Here is a 21,845-nt window from a genome sequence, read left to right on the forward strand (position 1 = left end):
TGAATTCCAAGTCGTAAGAGGCTTTGATGAAGAAGAGCGGTAGAAAGCAGACAACATATGTTGTTGGCTCTTCCCCTTGGGTTTAGGGGGAATGGTGGACTTGCGCGTGTGCGCATAGTCTAAGGACAGGATTAGGGTGGCTTTAGAGTCGACCTGAGTTTGAGCAGAGGATCTCATCTTGACAGCAGTGATCGTGCTGTTGCGTGGTGTGAGGAGGCAGTCTTGTGACCGCCACTCGAGTAGTGAGCATGCATGTGTAGTTTCGGCCTACGGCTGAGTCGTTGACCATGTAATTGTTTCGAAACAACTTTCGGGTTGCCCCGAGTAGTACGTGCATCATGCGAAATGGGTGTTGTGGCCTTTGAGCCACCCTTGGTGATGGGTTCGAATCTCAAAAGACCTAGAGTGTGTAGGTGAGTCGGGACTACCCGTTGGGTGCCCCAAAGGGTTGGGCTAGGCAGGCCGCCACCCCTTGTGATTGTGGGTGAAAGGGTGACCTTTGGGTCCCGTTTGTGTGGTGGGCCAGCGGTTACACTGTTGGCGTAATGAGTGGTGATGTGTTGAGCGGCCTTGTCTCCACTCAACTAAGATATGCCGGTGATCGAGCCACCGGTTGGGTGTGTGCTTCATAGATACGCCACTTTTGTGAGAGTGGCCACATACGTGGAGCGAGGTTGGGATGACCTTTCAGTCACCGCTAGAAGCAATTGCTGTAGAGAAGCCGGTTGTGATAGAGAGAAGGGTGGCCTTTGGGCCATTCTTAAGCATGAGACTGTCGCTCGAAACGCAAGTAACAGGGTGCACAAGGTGCAAGGTGGTGGCTTGAGAGCCATACATGCAAGTGACATCAATGGAGTGCCCATTGGTGCCGAGAGATGGAGAGTAAGGACCGGACGGACCCCTCTCATCCTACGTTGGGCTAGAGCCCTGGTGCAAGCGACCTGGGAGCATTGGCTGAAGAACCCTGCTTCGATGGGACAAGCTCACGAGTGTGGGATCATAAAATCCCCGAATCAGAAGTAAGAGTTAACAAACTTCAGAGCCATTTTATAGTGTGTGTTATCTATTGTGCTAGAGTGCAAGAAAACTGAACCAGGGATGGGGTGATCCCTAGTGGAGTCACCAGATGGTCGGCCCTGGATTTTTCCTCACTCCCCGTCTCACAAGAGATGGGAGGAAAAAAAGACCATCTTCTTAAAAACTGCTTACAAGCCCTCCCTCTCGTGTTCTAGAGAGAGGATGATAAGAGGGCTCATGTGTTTGTGTTCTGCGCCCCTCTTTTGGGTTCATGCGCGTGTGCGCATGAGGACGACTCTTGTGCCCACTTGGATACGGTGTGGTATGTGTGTGCAGTTCAAACCAACAAAAGAAAGGGTGCGAGGTAAGGCTTATCTCACCTGGTAGGAATCGGGACACACCCAGGGTCGAAGCCCCTCGGCCACTAAAGGCTCGGTCTGGATTCGGCACCCTTGCAAACATTACACGGTGTAGGTACCCACTTGATAAAATGGCCTAGAATGCCGTCCCCTTTTGCTCGCCCTTTCTAGTGTGGTCTTTAGGGGGATTTTTAGGGGGTCTAGGAAATAAGAATAGAAAATAAGAGATAGAAGGTAGAGTAGAGAATGAGAGTAGGGAAGGAGAGGATAAAGAGAGGAACGAAGAATAACTCACGAATTGGGCAGACTTCCAACGTAACCTCCCCAAGAAGGAATTTATCGGAAGACAAAGAAGGTATCAGGCTCAAGGCCTTGATACCTCGAATGATTCACGAGAAACTATACTGGCCAAGTAAATCTTACCAGGATGAATCTCATAAGAACCCCCTAGAGATCAATAAAAAGAGAGATAAGAGGGGAAAAAGATAGGGAGAAGAAGTGAAGAAAAGAAGATGAAGAGAGAAGAAACCTATCACGTCCTATACCGTGTCTCGCACGCTCCTCAAAGTGGAGACTAATAGATTGGACGATCTTAGGAGAGAGAGGGGAAGTGAAGGTGGGGGTGTAGATAAATATAGAAGAAGAGAAGAAACCTCTCACGTCCTAGACCGGTGTCGCACGCTCCTCGAAGTGGAGACTAATAGCTCAGATGATCGTAGGAGAGAGTGGGGGAATGAAGGAGGGGATGTTAAGAAATAGATAAGAAGTGGAGACGAAGAGAGAAGAAACCTCTCACGTCCTAGACCGGTGTCACACGCTTCTCGAAGTTGAGACTAATAGCTCGGATGATCTTAGGAGAGAGAGGGGAAGTGAAGGTGGGGATGTGGAGAAATAGAGAAGACGAGAAGAAGAATCGAGGAGAAAACTCTCACGTCCTATACCGGTGTCGCACGCTCCTCAAAGTGGAGACTAATAGTTCAGAAGATCTTAGGAGAGAGAGGGGGAAAATGAAGGAGGGGATGTAAAGAAGTAAATAAGAAGAGGGTGAAGAGAGAGGAAAGAGAGAATAGAGAGTATATGAGTAAGAGAGTGTGTGAGTGAGAGAAAAGTGAGTGTGCAAGTGAGAGAAGAGCAAGTGTGTGAGAAGAGTGTGTGAAGAGAGTGTGAGTGAGAGGTGAGAAGAGAGTGTGTGAGTGGGAGAGGAGAGATAGAGGGGTGAAAGGCAGTGGGGCAGAGGCTAGCCCACTGCCCTTTGAAGTATGGGAGGGATGAGAGAGGAGGGTGAAAGAAGAGAGAAAGAGGGGTGAAAGGCAGTGAGGCAGCGGCTAGGCTGCTCCCCTTTGGGAGGTGAGAGATATTAGAGAGAGGGATGAAAGAGGAGAGAAAGAGTGGTCAAAGGCAGTGGGGCAATGGCTAGGCCGCTCCCCTTGGGACGCGAGAGAGATGGGAGAGAGAAGAGTAGAAGAGGGGGTGAGAAGGCAGTGGAGCAACAACTACCCTGTTGTCCCGACTTGAAATGTGAGAGACATGAGAGTGTGAAAAGAGGAGAGAGAGGCAAGAGAAAGAAGAAGAAAAAAAAAGAGCAAGAGAAGAAGAAGAAATCAGAGAGAGAAGCAGAGAGAAAGAAGAGAGACAGGGACCGGTTACGTACATGGGCGAAGCGAGGACTAAAACCTACCAATTGGGTGTACTTCCCCCAGGTCCTTTGAGGTGAAGATGCTTGGAAGGAGGGCTTGGACCCCTGAGTGAGGACTGGGTGGGTTAGGGTGTAAGAGGTTGGGTTGGGTACAAGTCTTGGGTGGGCTTGGTGGGATAGGGTGTATGGCTACGTTGGATTAGGTAGGCTAGGGCATATGGCTAGGTTAGGTTGGGTAGGCTAGGGCTTGGTTGGATTGGAGGCATGTGGCTAGGTTGGGTTGGGTAGGCTAGGGCGTGAGGCTAAGGTGTATGGCTAGGTTGGGTTGGGTAGGCTAGGTTAAGTTGGGCATGCTGGGGTGTATGGCTAGATTGGGATAGGTAGGCTAGGGTGATCTAGGGACTTTGGATGAGATGGTCTAAGGACAAGTAGAAGCTAGCTGGTAAGGTGGTGTAGTGTAGGAGTAGTGTGGAGTATGGTTTGGGTGGTCTATGGACTAGGGTTAAGGCAGTGTGGGCTATAGTCTAGGTTTGGGTTAGGGTAGTCCAAGGGATATTCTCCTTTTAGTAAAGTTTTCTCTCTCCTCCCTCTTAGAGTAAAAAAGCAAGCAAAAACTCAAAGAAACAGCTTAGCACAAAGCTCTTCTTAATAATTATTTACCCTCTTTCACCTTCAAGTTACAAATAAAATGAAAATTCCTTATATAGAATACCCCAAAGTAAGAAAGTAAGCACAACTCAAAGAAACAGCTTAGCACAAAGCTCTTCTTAATAATTCTTTACCCTCTTTCACCTTCAAGTTACAAATAGAATGAAAATTCCTTATATAGAAAGTGCCCCAAACATAGGTAGAAGATGAAAAGGAAACCTAATTGCTAGAAAATACCTACTTTTTGTAATAAAAGTGAAATTCGTTTTTGGCAAAATGTGACCTTTTTTCCCCTTAAAACTTTCATCAAAATGACTAAATAGTTCCCAAAAAAGGGGCCTCATGGTTTGCGGGGGGCCTTTTGGGCGTCTTCCAGTGAGCTTTTAGGCGATCAATCACCAGAATATTGATCGTCATGCTGTGGGGAGCGTTTTGGTATATATTATTAGGGTTGGGGCGGAGTTTCGAGTGTGTTCTCAAAATCCAGCCAAACCCAAAAACTTGCAATCTTGAACTCTTGATATTGCTCGTTCTTCGTCGTTTCGGGTCACTTTCTTTATCATAAATCGACATGAAGGTTGCCTCGGTCATTTTCCGTAAAAATATCTTCTCTTCGATGCCGAATGATCACTTTCTTAATTGGGGAGATGGTCGAAAAATGGAATTCCGGGGACCGAAAAATGCCTCTTTTTGTATGTCATAATAGAACACTATCCCGACTTCCATTTTGAGCTAGTAAGTACTCAAATCGAATCTCTCTGAGCTACGGTGGCAACGGACCCGGCCTTGAGGGCATAGGAGTCTGGAATCTCAAGTTAGAAGGCCTGGAGTGCAGAGATATGCGGCTGTAAAATTCTACGTTTTTATGGATTTCGGTGATCTTCTCTTTAAGATTTCTCCCAAACCATGAGGTTCCATGGTGCGTGCCACTCACCAAATCGAAGGGTTCGACGAGAGGAGCAACATAACCGAATTTGAGGTCCAATATAAAACGAGGGAGATCGGGGCCTTCAAAGTTTCCCGTTTTTAGAAAACGCAATTACTATAAATAGTAATCAGTTGAAGAAGACGAAGTGAATAGTAAAACTTTTACTATTCTTGGGAAGTATGACCTTAAAAAGTCGGAATGAGCTGAAATTTGGCATAGAGGTTGTTCTCGGACTCCCGAATCCATTGGTAGTTGTTCCACAGTCACCGGAGGTCTCTAATGCAGAGTTCCAGTCATACTAGAAACTTGCCCTTTTTAGCAAGTATCAGATTTAGCTGTAACTTGGCACGATGACTGTTCTCGGCCTTCTGAACCCATTGGCAGTGGTCCCATAGTGACTGGAGATCTCTAGAGTAGACTTCAAGCTATGGTGTGCCGTAGCGTGATAGGAGCTCAGACTAAAAACGGATTTTGTATATGTTTCTTCTATTTGCATCCAAATTGACCTAAACTTTGAGGGGATCCTTAGATCATCATGGGGGACCCACATGCTCAATCTGAGAGTGAAATGGTGTCTCTATCGTGGCTTTCCAAAATAAGGCTTATTTGGTCAGGGTTTCCATAGTCCACATGCCTTTTTAGTACTTATGGGTATACAAGCTGGCTTCTCCATTATTCGCATCGGGTATACAAGCTTGTCAAAAATACCCTACAACAAAGAGGTCTGACATTCTGGGTTTGGGGGTGATGCTTGCTTGGAAAAGGTTTTTTAAGTATGTGATTACGGCTTCGACTTGGAGTATTTCCACAAGGTATGAGTCTCTGACTTGATTTGAGATATGGCATTGTCTCTTTTTTTGCAGTTTGCAATCCTATAGAAAAAGATTGCATTTTGATCTCCAAGTTTCAGCCATTTGACCCTAGAGCACTGAAACCAAGACTTCTATATTCTTTCAAGAAACCCCAATCCCTGATCGCTTGGAGAGTGTTTATCTTTTAGGTTGGAGAGTGTTTATCTTTTAGGAGTAAAAATTTCCAGCCAGGTTTCAGCTCCATGATTTGAGTGCATTGCACAACAGTTGAAGTATGCGTTGCAATTGGTAACCAACCGAACTTGAGACTGAGGGGGCGAAGGAAGGCCACCAAGAAGGGAGCAAGGAGACCAACTCAATTTCTTCCGACCAAGCTAATTCGAAGCAGAACGGCTTGGGGCCTCGAAGAATAGCTTCGGTGTCAAGGATAATGGGTTTGTGGAGAAAAGTAGATTCTGGTAAGGCCGAGGGGGTTCCATCTCAAGGGTAAAAAATAAGGAAGCCATGGAGCTTGATGGGGAGGGGTTGGAGGAATGGTTTGAACAGGTGAAGCTAGCTCCTTCCAAGGGAATATCAATAAGGGAAGTTTGCTTTTTACCTTTTTTTTTTAAACAAATTTTTCAACTTACTCGGCACAGGCAGTGCCTGATAAGGGTGGCAACATGTCGGGCATGGGCCGGAGCAACCTTGGCCCTGGCCAGGCCCTTGTTCCCATAGGGCCAGGCTAGGTCGACACTGGCTCTAGCCCAGCCCTTAGGCCACAGTTTGTGGCCCAGACACTACTTTTTGAGCCAGGCAGGGCCAGAACGGGCCACCTGGCCCATTTCCAGATCTAGTGCCCATGTCCAGAGCCCGAGCCAAGCAATTGAATCTTGATCCAGTTAAAGATAAGCTATAAGATTCCTACCTGTATCACGCATTTCTTATGCTAATACAACCCACAAAGTACACCTTCTTAGCATTTAGATGACGCTTAAAGTATTTTGGCACGTCTCTAGATTTATCTACTTGGTTTGCTTTTGTCCAAGGGTTCAGGAAACAATGATTTTTGTGTGTGTATGTCCAAGGGATTCCATTATTAAATGAAAGAGTCATAAGCAGCTGATAATCCTCAACAAGTTTGGATTTTCGCAACTGCATTCCTCGTGTTCATGGTATATATAGATGCATACCACCTTCCCCATGAAAGACATTCAAACATAGTTATTTCGCACCAAATTGGCCTCATTTACCTAAAATAGAAATTGGGAAGGAAGCTGATGGATAAGAGACCAATGTTAGTGCCTCTAAAACTACCAGAAAGACCCTGCATGGTCATTGCTTCTGCAAAAGCGATCTCCTTATAAACCATAATTAGGGTCACTCAAGATCATTAGAAGGAAATCTAAGGACTAATTTTTCCTCGTGAATAAACCCCAGAAATCTTTAGTACCCAGTAAAGTCCAAAATTGTCCAAGTACATTGAAGAAAATTGTCCAAGTACATAGAAAGTGCCCCAAACATAGGTAGAAGATGAAAAGGAAACCTAATTGCTAGAAAATACCTACTTTTTGTAATAAAAGTGAAATTCGTTTTTGGCAAAATGTGACCTTTTTTCCCCTTACAACTTTCACCAAAATGACTAAATAGTTCCCAAAAAAGGGGCCTCATGGTTTGCGGGGGGCCTTTTGGGCGTCTTCTAGCGAGCTTTTAGGCGATCAATCACCAGAATATTGATCGTCATGCTGTGGGGAGCGTTTTGGTATATATTATTAGGGTTGGGGCGGAGTTTTGAGTGTGTTCTCAAAATCCAGCCAAACCCAAAAACTTGCAATCTTGAACTCTTGATATTGCTCGTTCTTCGTCGTTTCGGGTCACTTTCTTTATCATAAATCGACATGAAAGTTGCCTCGGTCATTTTCCGTAAAAATATCTTCTCTTCGATGCCGAATGATCACTTTCTTAATTGGGGAGATGGTCGAAAAATGGAATTCCGGGGACCGGAAAATGCCTCTTTTTGTATGTCATAATAGAACACTATCCCGACTTCCATTTTGAGCTAGTAAGTACTCAAATCGAATCTCTCTGAGCTACGGTGGCAACGGACCCGGCCTTGAGGGCATAGGAGCCTGGAATCTCAAGTTAGAAGGCCTGGAGTGCAGAGATATGCGGCTGTAAAATTCTACGTTTTTATGGATTTCGGTGATCTTCTCTTTAAGATTTCTCCCAAACCATGAGGTTCCATGGTGCGTGCCACCCACCAAATCGAAGGGTTCGACGAGAGGAGCAACATAACCGAATTTGAGGTCCAATGTAAAACGAGGAAGATCGGGGCCTTCAAAGTTTCCCGTTTTTAGAAAACGCAATTACTATAAATAGTAATCAGTTGAAGAAGACGAAGTGAATAGTAAAACTTTTACTATTCTTGGGAAGTATGACCTTAAAAAGTCGGAATGAGCTGAAATTTGGCATAGAGGTTGTTCTCGGACTCCCGAATCCATTGGTAGTTGTTCCACAGTCACCGGAGGTCTCTAATGCAGAGTTCCAGTCATACTAAAAACTTGCCCTTTTTAGCAAGTATTTTAGCAAGTATCAGATTTAGCTGTAACTTGGCACGATGACTGTTCTCGACCTTCAGAACCCATTGGCAGTGGTCCCATAGTGACTGGAGATCTCTAGAGTAGACTTCAAGCTATGGTGCGCCGTAGCGTGATAGGAGCTCAGACTAAAAACGGATTTTGTATATGTTTCTTCTATTTGCATCCAAATTGACCTAAACTTTGAGGGGATCCTTAGATCATCATGGGGGACCCACATGCTCAATCTGAGAGTGAAATGGTGTCTCTATCGTGGCTTTCCAAAATAAGGCTTATTTGGTCAGGGTTTCCATAGTCCACATGCATTTTTAGTACTTATGGGTATACAAGCTGGCTCTTCCATTATTCGCATCGGGTATACAAGCTTGTCAAAAATACCCTACAACAAAGAGGTCTGACATTCTGGGTTTGGGGGTGATGCTTGCTTGGAAAAGGTTTTTTAAGTATGTGATTACGGCTTCGACTTGGAGTATTTCCACAAGGTATGAGTCTCTGACTTGATTTGAGATATGGCATTGTCTCTTTTTATGCAGTTTGCAATCCTATAGAAAAAGATTGCATTTTGATCTCCAAGTTTCAGCCATTTGACCCTAGAGCACTGAAACCAAGACTTCTATATTCTTTCAAGAAACCCCAATTTCTGATCGCTTGGAGAGTGTTTATCTTTTAGGTTGGAGAGTGTTTATCTTTTAGGAGTAAAAATTTCCAGCCAGGTTTCAGCTCCATGATTTGAGTGCATTGCACAACAGTTGAAGTATGCGTTGCAATTGGTAACCAACCGAACTCGAGACTGAGGGGGCGAAGGAAGGCCACCAAGAAGGGAGCAAGGAGAGCAACTCAGTTTCTTCCGACCAAGCTAATTCGAAGCAGAACGGCTTGGGGCCTCGAAGAATAGCTACGGTGTCAAGGATAATGGGTTTGTGAAGAAAAGTAGATTCTGGTAAGGCCAAGGGGGTTCCATCTCAAGGGTAACAAATAAGGAAGCCATGGAGCTTGATGGGGAGGGGTTGGAGGAATGGTTTGAACAGGTGAAGCTAGCTCCTTCCAAGGGAATATCAATAAGGGAAGTTTGCTTTTTACCTTTTTTTTTTAAACAAATTTTTCAACTTACTCGGCACAGGCAGTGCCTGATAAGGGTGGCAACATGTCGGGCATGGGCCGGAGCAACCTTGGCCCTGGCCCGGCCCTTGTTCCCATAGGGCCAGGCTAGGTCGACACTGGCTCTAGCCCAGCCCTTGGGCCACAGTTTGTGGCCCAGACACTACTTTTTGAGCCAGGCAGGGCCAGAACGGGCCACCTGGCCCATTTCCAGATCTAGTGCCCAAGTCCAGAGCCCGAGCCAAGCAATTGAATCTTGATCCAGTTAAAGATAAGCTATAAGATTCCTACCTGTATCACGCATTTCTTATGCTAATACAACCCACAAAGTACAGCTTCTTAGCATTTAGATGACGCTTAAAGTATTTTGGCACGTCTCTAGATTTATCTACTTGGTTTGCTTTTGTCCAAGGGTTCAGCAAACAATGATTTTTGTGTGTTCATCATGTATGTCCAAGGGATTCCATTATTAAATGAAAGAGTCATAAGCAGCTGATAATCCTCAACAAGTTTGGATTTTCGCAACTGCATTCCTCGTGTTCATGGTATATATAGATGCATACCACCTTCCCCATGAAAGACATTCAAACATAGTTATTTCGCACCAAATTGGCCTCATTTACCTAAAATAGAAATTGGGAAGGAAGCTGATGGATAAGAGACCAATGTTAGTGCCTCTAAAACTACCAGAAAGACCCTGCATGGTCATTGCTTCTGCAAAAGCGATCTCCTTATAAACCATAATTAGGGTCACTCAAGATCATTATAAGGAAATCTAAGGATTAATTTTTCCTCGTGAATAAACCCCAGAAATCTTTAGTACCCAGTAAAGTCCAAAATTGTCCAAGTACATTGAAGAAAAGTTATACTGAAAAGCATGAGATTATCTGATAGCCTTATGCAAAGGTTCCAATTGAGGGGCCGAGAAAAGAACTCGATATTATCCAAGGAAAAAGATTCCTCAATTAACATCTGTAACTATATATAATGGACCACCTCCAATATTTTATCGGACGCAGCTTATGACCAGTTGAACCAAATGTGCAGACTTATATCCACCACATGAATGAAGAAAAACATCCCTCATCACTACTTGACTTTATATAATAGACAGCTTTTCATCAGTCCACCATAAACCCAGCACATGAGATCGCGCAAAACTCTATCCACACCAATCCACTGATCATGTAATGATCAGATACATGATCAGATCATAGTTACTAGGATCGCCGATGATGGGTGGCAATCCCGAAATGGGGTGGTCCCAATCCTTTTGGATGACCCCACCTAATATACTTGTTACATATTTCAATGGGTAAAAGAAAAGCAAGGCTTAAATCCAATCCCTGCAAACATAACATCCAATAAAAGGAGTGGTGAATCACATATTTATTTGCATTTGTCAGCATTAGATGGCAATCAATGAGACTTGAACAGATCATCTTCCATAAAATAAGTATAGAATAGATAGAATGGAAACAAGATAACCCATATTCACTCCAATTTTCCATTCCTCATCAAAAATGTCAAAACTACAAACGCATTAATCACACAAAAAATATGCTAATACCCCAGATTTTGCTCATAATATTGGGGTTATGAAATAATGCAAAGGGCATCATATTTATGTTAGAGAGAGAGAGAAAGAAATGGGAAGGTGCTTGGTTATATGTGAAATGTAATGGTATAGCAAACACTTTAAAAGGTAATAATAATAATAACGATAAAAGCAGGGAAAAGTTGAAAAGCAACAAAGTAGAAAAAGCAGGGAGTCCTGACTCCTGAGGTGTGGTGGGAAACGTGGGCCCATGATTTAATGCCAAGCAGGAACAGTAAATGGTACCTTCTTCTAAAAGATGCAACAATATATTTGTATAGAAAATCTTTGGTCAAATTGTGGGTGAAGAGGGCCAAGATATTTAATCTCTCTCGCATCTCTCTCTATATCCATTTCTGCTCCCTAGGATATGCAAATCCAGGTTTCATCTATCCAGGTTTTGATGGCCTAAAGGTCATTTGGGTGTAGTTTTTGAGATCATATCCTGGATATCCACATTCTCAAAACCACTCATATCTAGCACTTGCTCGTTCCAAAGGAATGAGCAAATGCGAGTCTTTGGAAAATCTAGTTTTCACATTGGGGCATGTGCCTCCTCCCTTTTTCTCTCTCTCTCATAATAATGATATTATTCTATAGTTTATAATGTTTTATATTGACTTTTTTAGGTATTTGTGCCAAATTTAACAGTGATCTTTTGGGGTCTTATACACATGAGTGTAAAAGAGTCTCCTAGGATCATTACTCTTATATTTAATATTTACTATTATTATTATTTTAAATAATTATCGTAAAATATCATCAACATTATTAATATTAATATTAATATAATAATATTATATTGTAATCATGCACAGTAGATCTATATATCAGCCAATTCAACCAAAATATATTGAGCCAAGTAGATCTATGGCACAGAAAGTTCTCCAAACATTCTTAAGTAACTCTTATCATTACCCACAACTGCACTAAGTCTACTGCTCTAGCAGATAATCTACATTTGTAAGTGTAATCATCACCCCAAAATAAAATTATGAAATAGATAGTATTAAGACAAAGCAAGCTCAAAATCATTCGATAAGCACGATTTGAAACCCTGGGTTTGACCCAGTACTCAACCTAGCCCCAAGACAAGTTCACTGGACTCAGTAAGATTGATTAGATCTTACATAACAATTGAAACAAGAGTGTAACAGACCAAGACTCAGCCAAGTCTCTTATGACTTTGACAAGATTCCTAAGTTTCCAAGAGAAATTGATTGGGGCAAGTGCTGAATTGAGTCCCTAATTCTAGACATCAAAATACAACTTACACCCTAAAGTCTGAACCCTACCCCCATGAAACATTAAAAAATTACTAGGAGTCCCGACCAAAAGTAGGACCTTACAACCAGTACCCTACAAAAACAGAAGCTTTGTAATAATATCCATTGTTCCCATATTTTGAGGAGACAAGCGACTATCAATATCTATTCCCTCTTCATTGGGAAAGTCCAAGCCCGTAGAGGTTGCTTTTAGGAGCTAATTGACAACTTACCAGCTGCAAAGAGCATCATGCCAATTGTTCATCACTACAAAAACTCTATAGAAGGTCATTTACCTTCAAATCAGGTTTTCAAAATTGCCAATGATAGCTTTCCTCTCGCCTCATGAGAACCTTGAAAGCCTCTCTTTTTGGCTTCACCCTCCTTAGCAGTGAAAAAGCCTCCCTCCTCCACACAAGATACAACTATATAATTGTTGGCCCCTTGTCCATGTAAAGAAGCATGGCCACAGTATTGTCCAACCTGACACATGAAGCACGACTCAGATACAGACTCTGGTAGTAAGCAATTGATAATAGAACCTCCACCACTGCAACTCAACCTCAAGCCTTTCACAGGAAAACATAAATTTAAATCCTTCATGTCCCCACCCAATGCCACCATCAAAACCATCTATTTTCTTTACAGGGTAGTTTGTCTTCAAAACATTCAAAAACACTTTTCCTTTGCATTACATGGATTCACAGTTTTGACGATTCTAGAACCCCATAAGCAAATGTTGCAATGTAGACCATGCTAGCCCAACGCAAAATTTCCCTCATCAGTCAAATATATCTCCTCTCATGATCACATGTCACAAATTATTCCTCCCCCTAAATCAACAATTAATCAGTTTATGATGGAGAGCAACTGCTGTAGAAGATCATGTCCCTGAAATGCATGCATAAATGAAGAACATTTCCTAAAGTCAAAGATGCTTACTGTCCACTTCATATGCAGGACTTCCTCATGTTTCATCATTACCCTAGTTATGGGGGCCCGGATTTCCAGTTCCCAAGAGATGCAAATAACTCCCTTCATGCCAAGCATGTCTGATAGGCTCAGGGTCACAGTTACTAAAAGGCATAGACACAAGCAATCTCGTTTGTTTGAAAGCTGTTGGCTAGTGCTCAATGTTATAAAAGTGGCTACCTGGGTGAGGTACTAGAATTCCACCCAGCCAAGGCTACAGTATCTTGCAAATGAACTTCTGGTGGCTGCCTAAACATCAGGTTCTTAAATATGTGCACTTTTTATGCGCAATTTGAGAGGATTCAGGCAAATAGATCTATGATATTGAACACATTATGACAGCCACCAAGGTTTAGGCTGTTTACTTCCATTTCCCAAATGTATCCACATTCCAGAGATATATTCAACAGATATTGATGCAAAGACATTGGGATAAGAGTTGTGATCTAAGGGCAGTGACATATCATTCTAGTATACCAAGCACACAGACGACAATACATAGACAAGAAGAAAACAAGAAATCAATGCCTATGTAAGCTATTTTCCTGAATTCAGCAAGAGCAAGCTTGTACTTCCATTCTTTATTATGAGTAAGTCAACATGCCTGTATGAGCATTTCAACATATGCATGCATTGTAATTAATTTTTCCTTTTGATAAGCATAATTTATTCATTAGCAACACTCTAATTATCAACAGTAGCACACTACTGCATATTAGACAGGGTTTTTCTTAGAGTGAGCCCTCCCCTTTCGAACTGTCCAGTTACCATATACTCAGCAAGAACCAAAAAATAATAATACATGTAGTCCACAAGAAGTAACGGAAAATGATAATTCATTATGCCAAATGCACCTCTCTTCCCTTCCTAACCTTTATCTCTTCATAAAAAGCCCTATAGTATACCAAGCACAGAGATGACATTACAAAGACAAGAAGAAAACAAGAAATCAATGCCTATGTAAACTATGTCCCTGAATTCAGCAAGAGCAAGCTTGTACTCCCATTTCTCTATTATGAGTAAGTCAACATGCCTGTATGAGCATTTCAACATATGCATGCATTGTAATTAATGTTTCCTTTTGTACGCATAATTTATTCATTAGCAACACTCGAATTATCAATAGTAACACACTACTGTATATCAGACAGGGTTTTTCTTAGAGTGAGCCCTCCCCTTTTGAACAGTCCAATTACCATATACTCAGCGAGAACCAAAGAAAAATAATCCATGTAATCTGAACGACGTAACGGACTGATAATTCATTATCCCAAATACCACCTCTCTTCCCTCCCTAACCTTTATCTCTTCAAAAAACGCCCTATATCATCGTTCTTGCAACTGAGAGCAATCAAGTCAGGCATACAAGTCATTCACTAACAAATGACGATAAAATCAGGGGCCACATGAATTTCTCAAGTATCGATTACATATATCTTATAACCCATGAAAGCAAAATCATGATCACCATAGTCAATTTGCAAGAGAAGTATCAAGATAAAACGGAACATATTATAACACTAACCAAATTTTCATCACCAGAAGAAATAAATTTCAAAATGTATATATTTTTCATGCATATGATTCAAAAACAAGAAGTAGTATCAGAGTTCCAGTAACCCAACAAGAAGCATCAAAAAATCTGAAAATCCTACCAGACTAAAAACCAATCATAAAGGGAGACCGAAAAACAGAAATTACACATGCACACAGAGAGTGTATCCTGGTTCCAAATTCAACGATCCTTTCTGAAATACATTGTGCTACCTTAATTCTTCTATAATTCCATCACTGCATGGATCAATTTTCCATCCCGAGTTGTATATACGCCCCCAAAGCATTCCTCTGTTTAATGTTCAAAACCGAAGAACAAAAGAGAATCAGAAATCACAACTCGAACTCATCTTCGAGTTTCAATGCCTCAGCTGCCGCCTCCTCTTCATCATCATCAATCACAAGGTACGGGTTATGCACCTCAGGCCTGAACTTATACCCAGTGAACACATAGAACCCAAGAGTGGCAAGCTCCCCAGCCACCACACTGGTCCAAAGATATCGATAAGAAGTAATGGTGACAAGCGCATAAACAACGACCCTTGTAAAGTAAATGTAGCATATGACCACAATGTAATATTGCCGGAACAAAGTGAGCTTCATTAGGTTAACAGCAGCCTTTCCATCAGTTCGTGCAGCTTCTCGCAAGTTTTTTATGGACCAAACAATGGGGAAAAGCACAGCGCAACAACAAACAACATCGACCAAGAGGAAAATCTGTTTCCAGTTTTGAGCATAAGGTCCACTCTCATCAATCACAACCTGCGCAATGTTGGCCACAACTTGGAGAGGGATCACAATCATGAGCACTTTCTTCTCCTTGTCTTGGAGATAGGGCTTGATAAAAGACCAGCCAGTCCCAATAAGAACAATTAGGGTAAACAAAGTAATCCCCTTAAGAAAACTGAAGATGTAGAAGAGAACATCCCAGCCATGAGCGCTTCCAGTTCTCTTGATATATGATTTATCCTCAGCCTCACAAACTAGGTTTAGGGCCTTCAAAATCAAGACAGCGAGCATGAATACATGGATTCGATAAACAGTGAGCCTCTTCTTGAGCAAGACATGGATCCAAAGGCCAGATAAACCAAAATAAGCGAGGAAGAGGAAGAAAAAAATGCGAGGAAGGGGGGTTTCTCCAGCTGACAGATAATTGCGGGCACCAGTCTTGGGATCGACATTATACATAGCAGAGCGCACATCCATGGAAATTCCCAGGCCCGGGATACAATTCGCGAACACCAGTGTGAATTGATTGGCATCAGATTGAGAAAAGAGAGTGGAAAACGAGGAATTAGAGTTGAGGTTGGAGAAAGAGTAAACGACGCTAACCAAATGGGATTGAAGAGCGCATGAGATCTCCAGGTCTTGGATCTGGTTTAGGACATGGAGCCATGAATCGCGAGTGCTCAGAAAGAAACCTAGCTTAGATGAATCAAGGTCTTGAAGGGGTTTAGAGAGAGAAATGTGGGAGACATTGAGCTCCAGGCGGCCGGTGTGAGTGAAGCCAAACTCGTCGAAGGGGATTATGGATCGGGAGTCGGAACGGATCTCAGAGAAGTGGATCTCAGCCGATGTTAGAGAGAGGGAAAGAAGTAGGGAGAGGGAGAGGGAGAGGATGAAGGGAAGGAGGTGAGAGAACGGGGTTTTTGGTGGGATCGCCATTGCTCTCTCTCCTCTATTTAGACACTGTGGAAAAGGCGTCTGCCTCTCTCTCTCTCTCGAGACACAGGAGATCTTCCCTCTCTCTCTAGAAACAGGGGGATCGGGCGTCTGCCTCCGACGAAGGAAGAGTGCCTTCTTCTCTCAACAAAATTCCTCTGGTTTTGAGCAAACTTATTGACTCGAGTATTTCTAAGATAATGGATCCGGTTTCTATTTGGCCTGGAAATCAATTTTTGAAATGGATTTTAAGATTTATTTTTGAAAAAATTTCATATAAAACGTTAATTCTTCGTATTATTTAACGATAGACCTTTCTTTCGTTTATCTTTCGTATTATTTCATGATAGACACTTCTTCCGTTTATCTTTCAAGAGATATAAAAATACTTCTAAATATTTCATCATACTCTCTCATCTCTTATATAAATCTTTTATTGACTTTTAATTGTAAAAATTAACCCCAAAAGAGAAAATGAGGGTCACAAAAAAATTTAAGTTAAAATTGTATAAAAAAATTTATTAAGGTAATTTTTATGGTCAAAAGTCAATAAAAGTGGGAGGTAAGAGATGAGGGAGTGTGGTGAATTCTTTAAGGGCTTTTTTAAACCGCTTGAAAGAAAAACAGAATGAAGGTCTACCATAAAATAATATGAGAAATTAAGATTCTATATAAAATTTTCCCTTTATTTTTTAAAAAGGTGAGGTTTTTATAAGGTTGCAACCTTAAACAATCCAATTCTATTTTTGAAATGGATTTTAAGATTTATTTTTTAAAAGGGTGCGGTTTCTATAAGGTTGCAACCTTAAACAATAAAATTTTATCATAATATATAATTTTGTTGTAAAAATTTTTAGTATTATCTTAAAATCTATTTTCATATCTAATTAAAAATTTTTAAAATCCAAAAATAGTTAAAATCAAGTAAATCTATAAATATAAGAAAATCTTGAAAATGGAAGGTCTAGATAATGTGTCGCAAGATGCACTATTTTCGGGACTCAAAAACTTTTTTTTTTTCATATTCATACATCTCGATGATGAGATGAGAGGCTTTTTTCAACATTAAAACAACATTTCCGAGAGATTTTTAAGGTGCATATGTTATTCTACATTTTAAGGTTGTAACCTTATTAAAACTTTGCCTTTTTGTAAAAAAGTATGTAATCTCTAACATCGAGATCATGAATATAAATAAATAAATAATTTCAAAAATTAAAAACAATAATTTTAGTAAGAAAATTTTGGGAACGTCAGTTCCTCTTGTTTTTTTTTTGGAAGGAACACTTGCATCTATCTTTAGAATGGACGTGTTACACTTTTTCGACGGCATGCGGTCAGTATGAAACAATTTTATGAAATATAATGCTTTATGTATTTAGAAATTTAGAACCGTCGGTCACTTCAACAAGGAAATTCCGGTAAAATTTGAGATGGTGAGTTGTGACCCACGTATGTTATAATGACCTTTGCCCTTCCAAAAGCTTCACCCGTTTGCACTAGTTTTTTTGGGTGAGATTTGTATAAGGTTGTAATCTTCAAAACTTCCGAAAATGTAATTTTCATGCCGCAAAGCCTTGTGATGATATGAAAGTATATGGTTGCCCTCAATTATAAAATTTAAAGTTTTAGAAATGGTAATGATCAAGCAGATCTATAAACACTTAAAATTTTAAAATATAGACAATTCAAATAATATGTTGGAAGATTTTTAAGATTAGAAATCCCTTAGTTTTCATGTCTATGAATGTCGAGGTTGAGATGACTGATTTAAAGATTTCCACTTTAGTTCGTACAGTACAAGGTTGGAACCTATATATAAACTTCAAAAAATTACAAAAAACTCCTTAAGACCACAACTTTCTATGCAACTTACCCAACCTAATTTTTTCTCACTTTTTTTTTTCAAACAAACTTTTTATACAAATACCCCTAGGGAAAAAATTCATTTTTTTAGACGAAAATACCTTTTCTGTACACAAAAATCATTTTGGCCAATTTTGACATTGACTTTTGGACCCAGTGCGCCATCACATTGTCGGTCGGACCCCCTAAGACAACTGGAACGAAATTGCGTAGAGCCGAACCGCCCCTTACCAAAGCCCTATTGCTAGAGCCCTATTGCCGGACTGCACTACACAGTGCCGGAGCCCTACTGCCCAACCACACTTACACAGTGTTAGAGCTCCTATTTTGGTAGGATAGATGTCCGCACTTTACATAGTGCTGAGTAGGGCCGAACCACCCTAACGAAGTGCCAGAGCCCTATTGACAGAGCCTAGCCCTACTGCCCAACCACACTTACACAGTGTCATAGCCCGAATTTTAGTGGGATCGATGACCGCACTTTACACAGTGCTGGAGTCTTACTGCCAAACCGTACTTACACAATGTAGGAGCCCCCATTTTGGTGGGATAGAGGAAAGAGGCATGGATCCAGACCACACTTACACAAGGTCGGAGTCCCTATTTTGGCCTATTTTGGTGGGATAGAGGAAAGAGGCATGGATAAGGTAAGAGTAAGGGAGGGTAATTTAGGTTTTTTTTGTTAGGAGGTATTTGTATAAAAAGTGTATTTAGGAGAAAATAAGTGAAAAAAAATAACGTGGGATTGGATATAAATTGCATACAAAGTGTCTGTCTTCGGTTTTTTTTTTTTTTTTTTTGGTAATTTTTCCTCTGAACTTTTTCCTCTGTTAATTCTATAAAGCTTCACCGGGTTATGCCGCTGTTTCTCGGCTCATTCGTTTTGAAATGTCGTAATCCTTGATATGTAAAATACTTTGCTTTTCTTCGAATTTCTCGTGAGATGCAATTGTGCTTCAGACTTGGACGGAGTCTCATAGGTCTGGTCGTTAACTTCATAGGAGTGTTTTGAAAACCGGATTGGATGGGTGATACCAAAATGAGGTTCGGAATTGTAATTTGTCACTTCGAACATTTGATGAATTGGATGGATTTTTGCCGATTGGAATGGACGAATTGGACAAATTCTTCTTTGAAAGTGTTTACAAAATGCTAGGCTGCAGCTGAATCCCTGGATCTAACCGTTTCAAAAAATGCAAGTTGTATTAGAATCCCCTGATCCTACCTTGGAGTCCCTATGCAGTTAAAAGATGCTGGGTTGGATTGGAATCGTTGGATCTACATTTCCAATGAATATCCGATCTGCGGTTTCCAATGAATATTGGATCTGTAGTTCCCTATTGCCACACAGAGGGGTGCCCTTCTCCTCCCCATTTGATGAGACTTCTGTTTAATGTTTTTGGTTCCCCTTGTCCTTCATCTTCGATGCGGGAGAACTGATGACCTTTCCAGTTTTTTGTTCCCCTTATCCTCCATCTTCGATGTGGGACTAAATGATGAACTGAGAACCTTTCCGGTACTCTCTCTCTAGGTATGTTGAGAGCCCAAGCTTGGTAAGGGCTTGGGGCACAAGAAACCCATATGTTTAATTATTATTTTTTTTTCCCAGTTATACCCACATGTTCTATGAAACTTGAGCAATGATCTAATACAATGACACTTTCTAGAAAACCATGTTTGTGGTATTTGTATGACCCCAATTTTGCCTACACGCTCTCTTCATCTCAATAATCAATCCTCAAAAAAAAAAAAAAAAATTCAATTTGAACCCTAGATATGGTCAAAATGAGTTCCATCCAAAACCGAATCTAGACCATTCATTTTGTGAATTTCAAGATCTTAGCCTTTATAAACTCAAAGTCAATTTTTTCTTTTTTAACATTGTTCATCTAATGATAATAAAGCCATCCAAAAAATTTGAAAACGAAAAAATCATTCTAAGGCTTAGATCTAAGCATCTCACTAAAATGAATGGCTTATGTTAATTCGGCTAAAAAAATATTTTCTAAATTGTGTTTTCAAATTTTTTTTTTTTGTGATTGTTCATTAGAATGAAAAGTATGTATATTTCAAATTTTGGATAAAACAAATGGCCATAAAATTGTTTTTTAATGTTATAGCATCATATTATTATACAACCATGGCACAAAATCATTACTCAAAAAACTTTTAGTTTCATGAAACCCAATGTCTAGAAAAACACTATGACTTAACCTAACGTTCCTCCTATTATTGTTTCAAAGACAAAACTACGCCGTCCACCTATAGAACGTATGAAAATAATAAAATTTTATAGCATATTGTAGTGGAACAAGTTGGGGAAATAGATCCAAATATTTTTTATTTAAATGAGGAAAATAAATTAGTCCTCAACCCAATGGATGCTACATGAGTGAACAAGTGGTCCAATATGTTTGTGCGAAAGACAAATGTCCAATATGTAGTGGGTGAGTGAGAGATAGAGGAAGAAAGAGAGAGATACCGAATACATTTGTATGTGTGTATGAGAGAGAGAGGTCCCATATATTTGTATATTTGGATGTGTGCGTGTACTTGAGAGAGAGAAGATAGAGGTCGAGTATGCTTTATTTATTATACATGAGAGAGAGAGATCCAATGTGTGTATGTGAGAGAAAAATCCTACACAAAAATGGCAATTAGTATGTGCTATCAAAAATCATAAAAATTACTTTCTCCCTTGTTTCTTTATTAAAAATCACATAAGGAGTATTGTATCAAAATTAGTATCAACATTAATTTCAATACACACTTAGACAAAAAACAATATCTCAATTTTCATGTATTATTGCAAAATAACGTAAGTACATAATGCACTACCCCTATTTCCTTTTAGAAAGCTCAACGAGCAATATTTTTAGGGATTTTTGAAATTTTTTAAGGTCAAATGCAGTTGTTCTGGCCGATCCTATGATCCAGACCGTCGATATGTTGATCCGGTCCCAGTAGCCAACGGTCATAAGCCACGCTTGAAGAGAATTCACTCAAAAAAAAAAAGCTAACTCCCTAATCAATCTGAATAAAAAAAAAAGTAGGGCCTGACTCCCTCACTAAATTACCTAAAAAAAAATGAATTTTATACAAATGCATGTTATATTACGCAGTAAGTCTTGTGCGCTGGTTTTTATAACACATGCTCGAATTACGTATAAATGCATGTTATCTTACACAATGCCGTCTCTGTAATGCAGTATTTGTTGTACTTTTGAATGGAAAATTGAGTTGGGGCATTGATTGGCCCTCATCTCCGTTACTTTTGTGTTAGTATTAAGTCTCATTACATTGGTGTTTTGTTGTAATTTTGGTTGGAAATGCATATGTAACAAGCCCATGTATATGTAATCTTTAGAGCTGCATCTACTTGAAACACCTTTGCATAGCTTCTTTGTTTTAACTTCAAGGCCTAGCTTCATAATCATTCGAGGGTTGCCTATAGGGGTGCATCTAATAAAGATATAGAAAAATATTATCGATTAAAAATTGACAAAAATACCCTAAAAAATTTTAGAGGCGATTTTATCATTTCATTCCGAATATTTTTTATATATATTAGGTGCTCCTTGCAAGGAGTGGTCACGCCTCAAGTTTCATGTCAACATGATTTATATAACATAAATAAAAAAAAAGTATTGGGTGTGACATTTTGACCAAAATCATTCAGGGCATCCATTTAGACTAAAAAACTGAATAGATGAGCTCAAAATAATAATTACATGTATTTTATATGTGAGTGATGGCAACTATGCAGGTCTCCCTTCCATTCAAGGTTTGGGCATTTGTCCTCTCATAAATAAGTACAATAATTTGGTAAAATTCCCTCAAAGAAGCGCAAACAAA

General features: G+C 40.4%; 1 protein-coding gene across 1 annotated transcript; it reads right to left on the minus strand.

Moving 5' to 3' along the window:
- Nucleotides 1–14,460: 14,460 nt before the first annotated feature.
- Nucleotides 14,461–16,280, minus strand: LOC18436503 (Lung seven transmembrane receptor family protein). Its single transcript, XM_006846521.4, has one exon. It carries the CDS (start codon nucleotides 16,125–16,127, stop codon nucleotides 14,796–14,798), a length of 1,332 nt encoding a protein of 443 aa, XP_006846584.1. The 5' UTR covers nucleotides 16,128–16,280; the 3' UTR covers nucleotides 14,461–14,795.
- Between the last annotated feature and the right edge of the window lie 5,565 nt (nucleotides 16,281–21,845).

The sequence above is a fragment of the Amborella trichopoda genome, chromosome 9 (genome assembly GCF_054954075.1).
Source record: "Amborella trichopoda isolate Santa Cruz 75 chromosome 9, AtrichopodaSantaCruz75HAP2 v2.0, whole genome shotgun sequence".
In the NCBI taxonomy this organism is placed as follows: domain Eukaryota; kingdom Viridiplantae; phylum Streptophyta; class Magnoliopsida; order Amborellales; family Amborellaceae; genus Amborella; species Amborella trichopoda.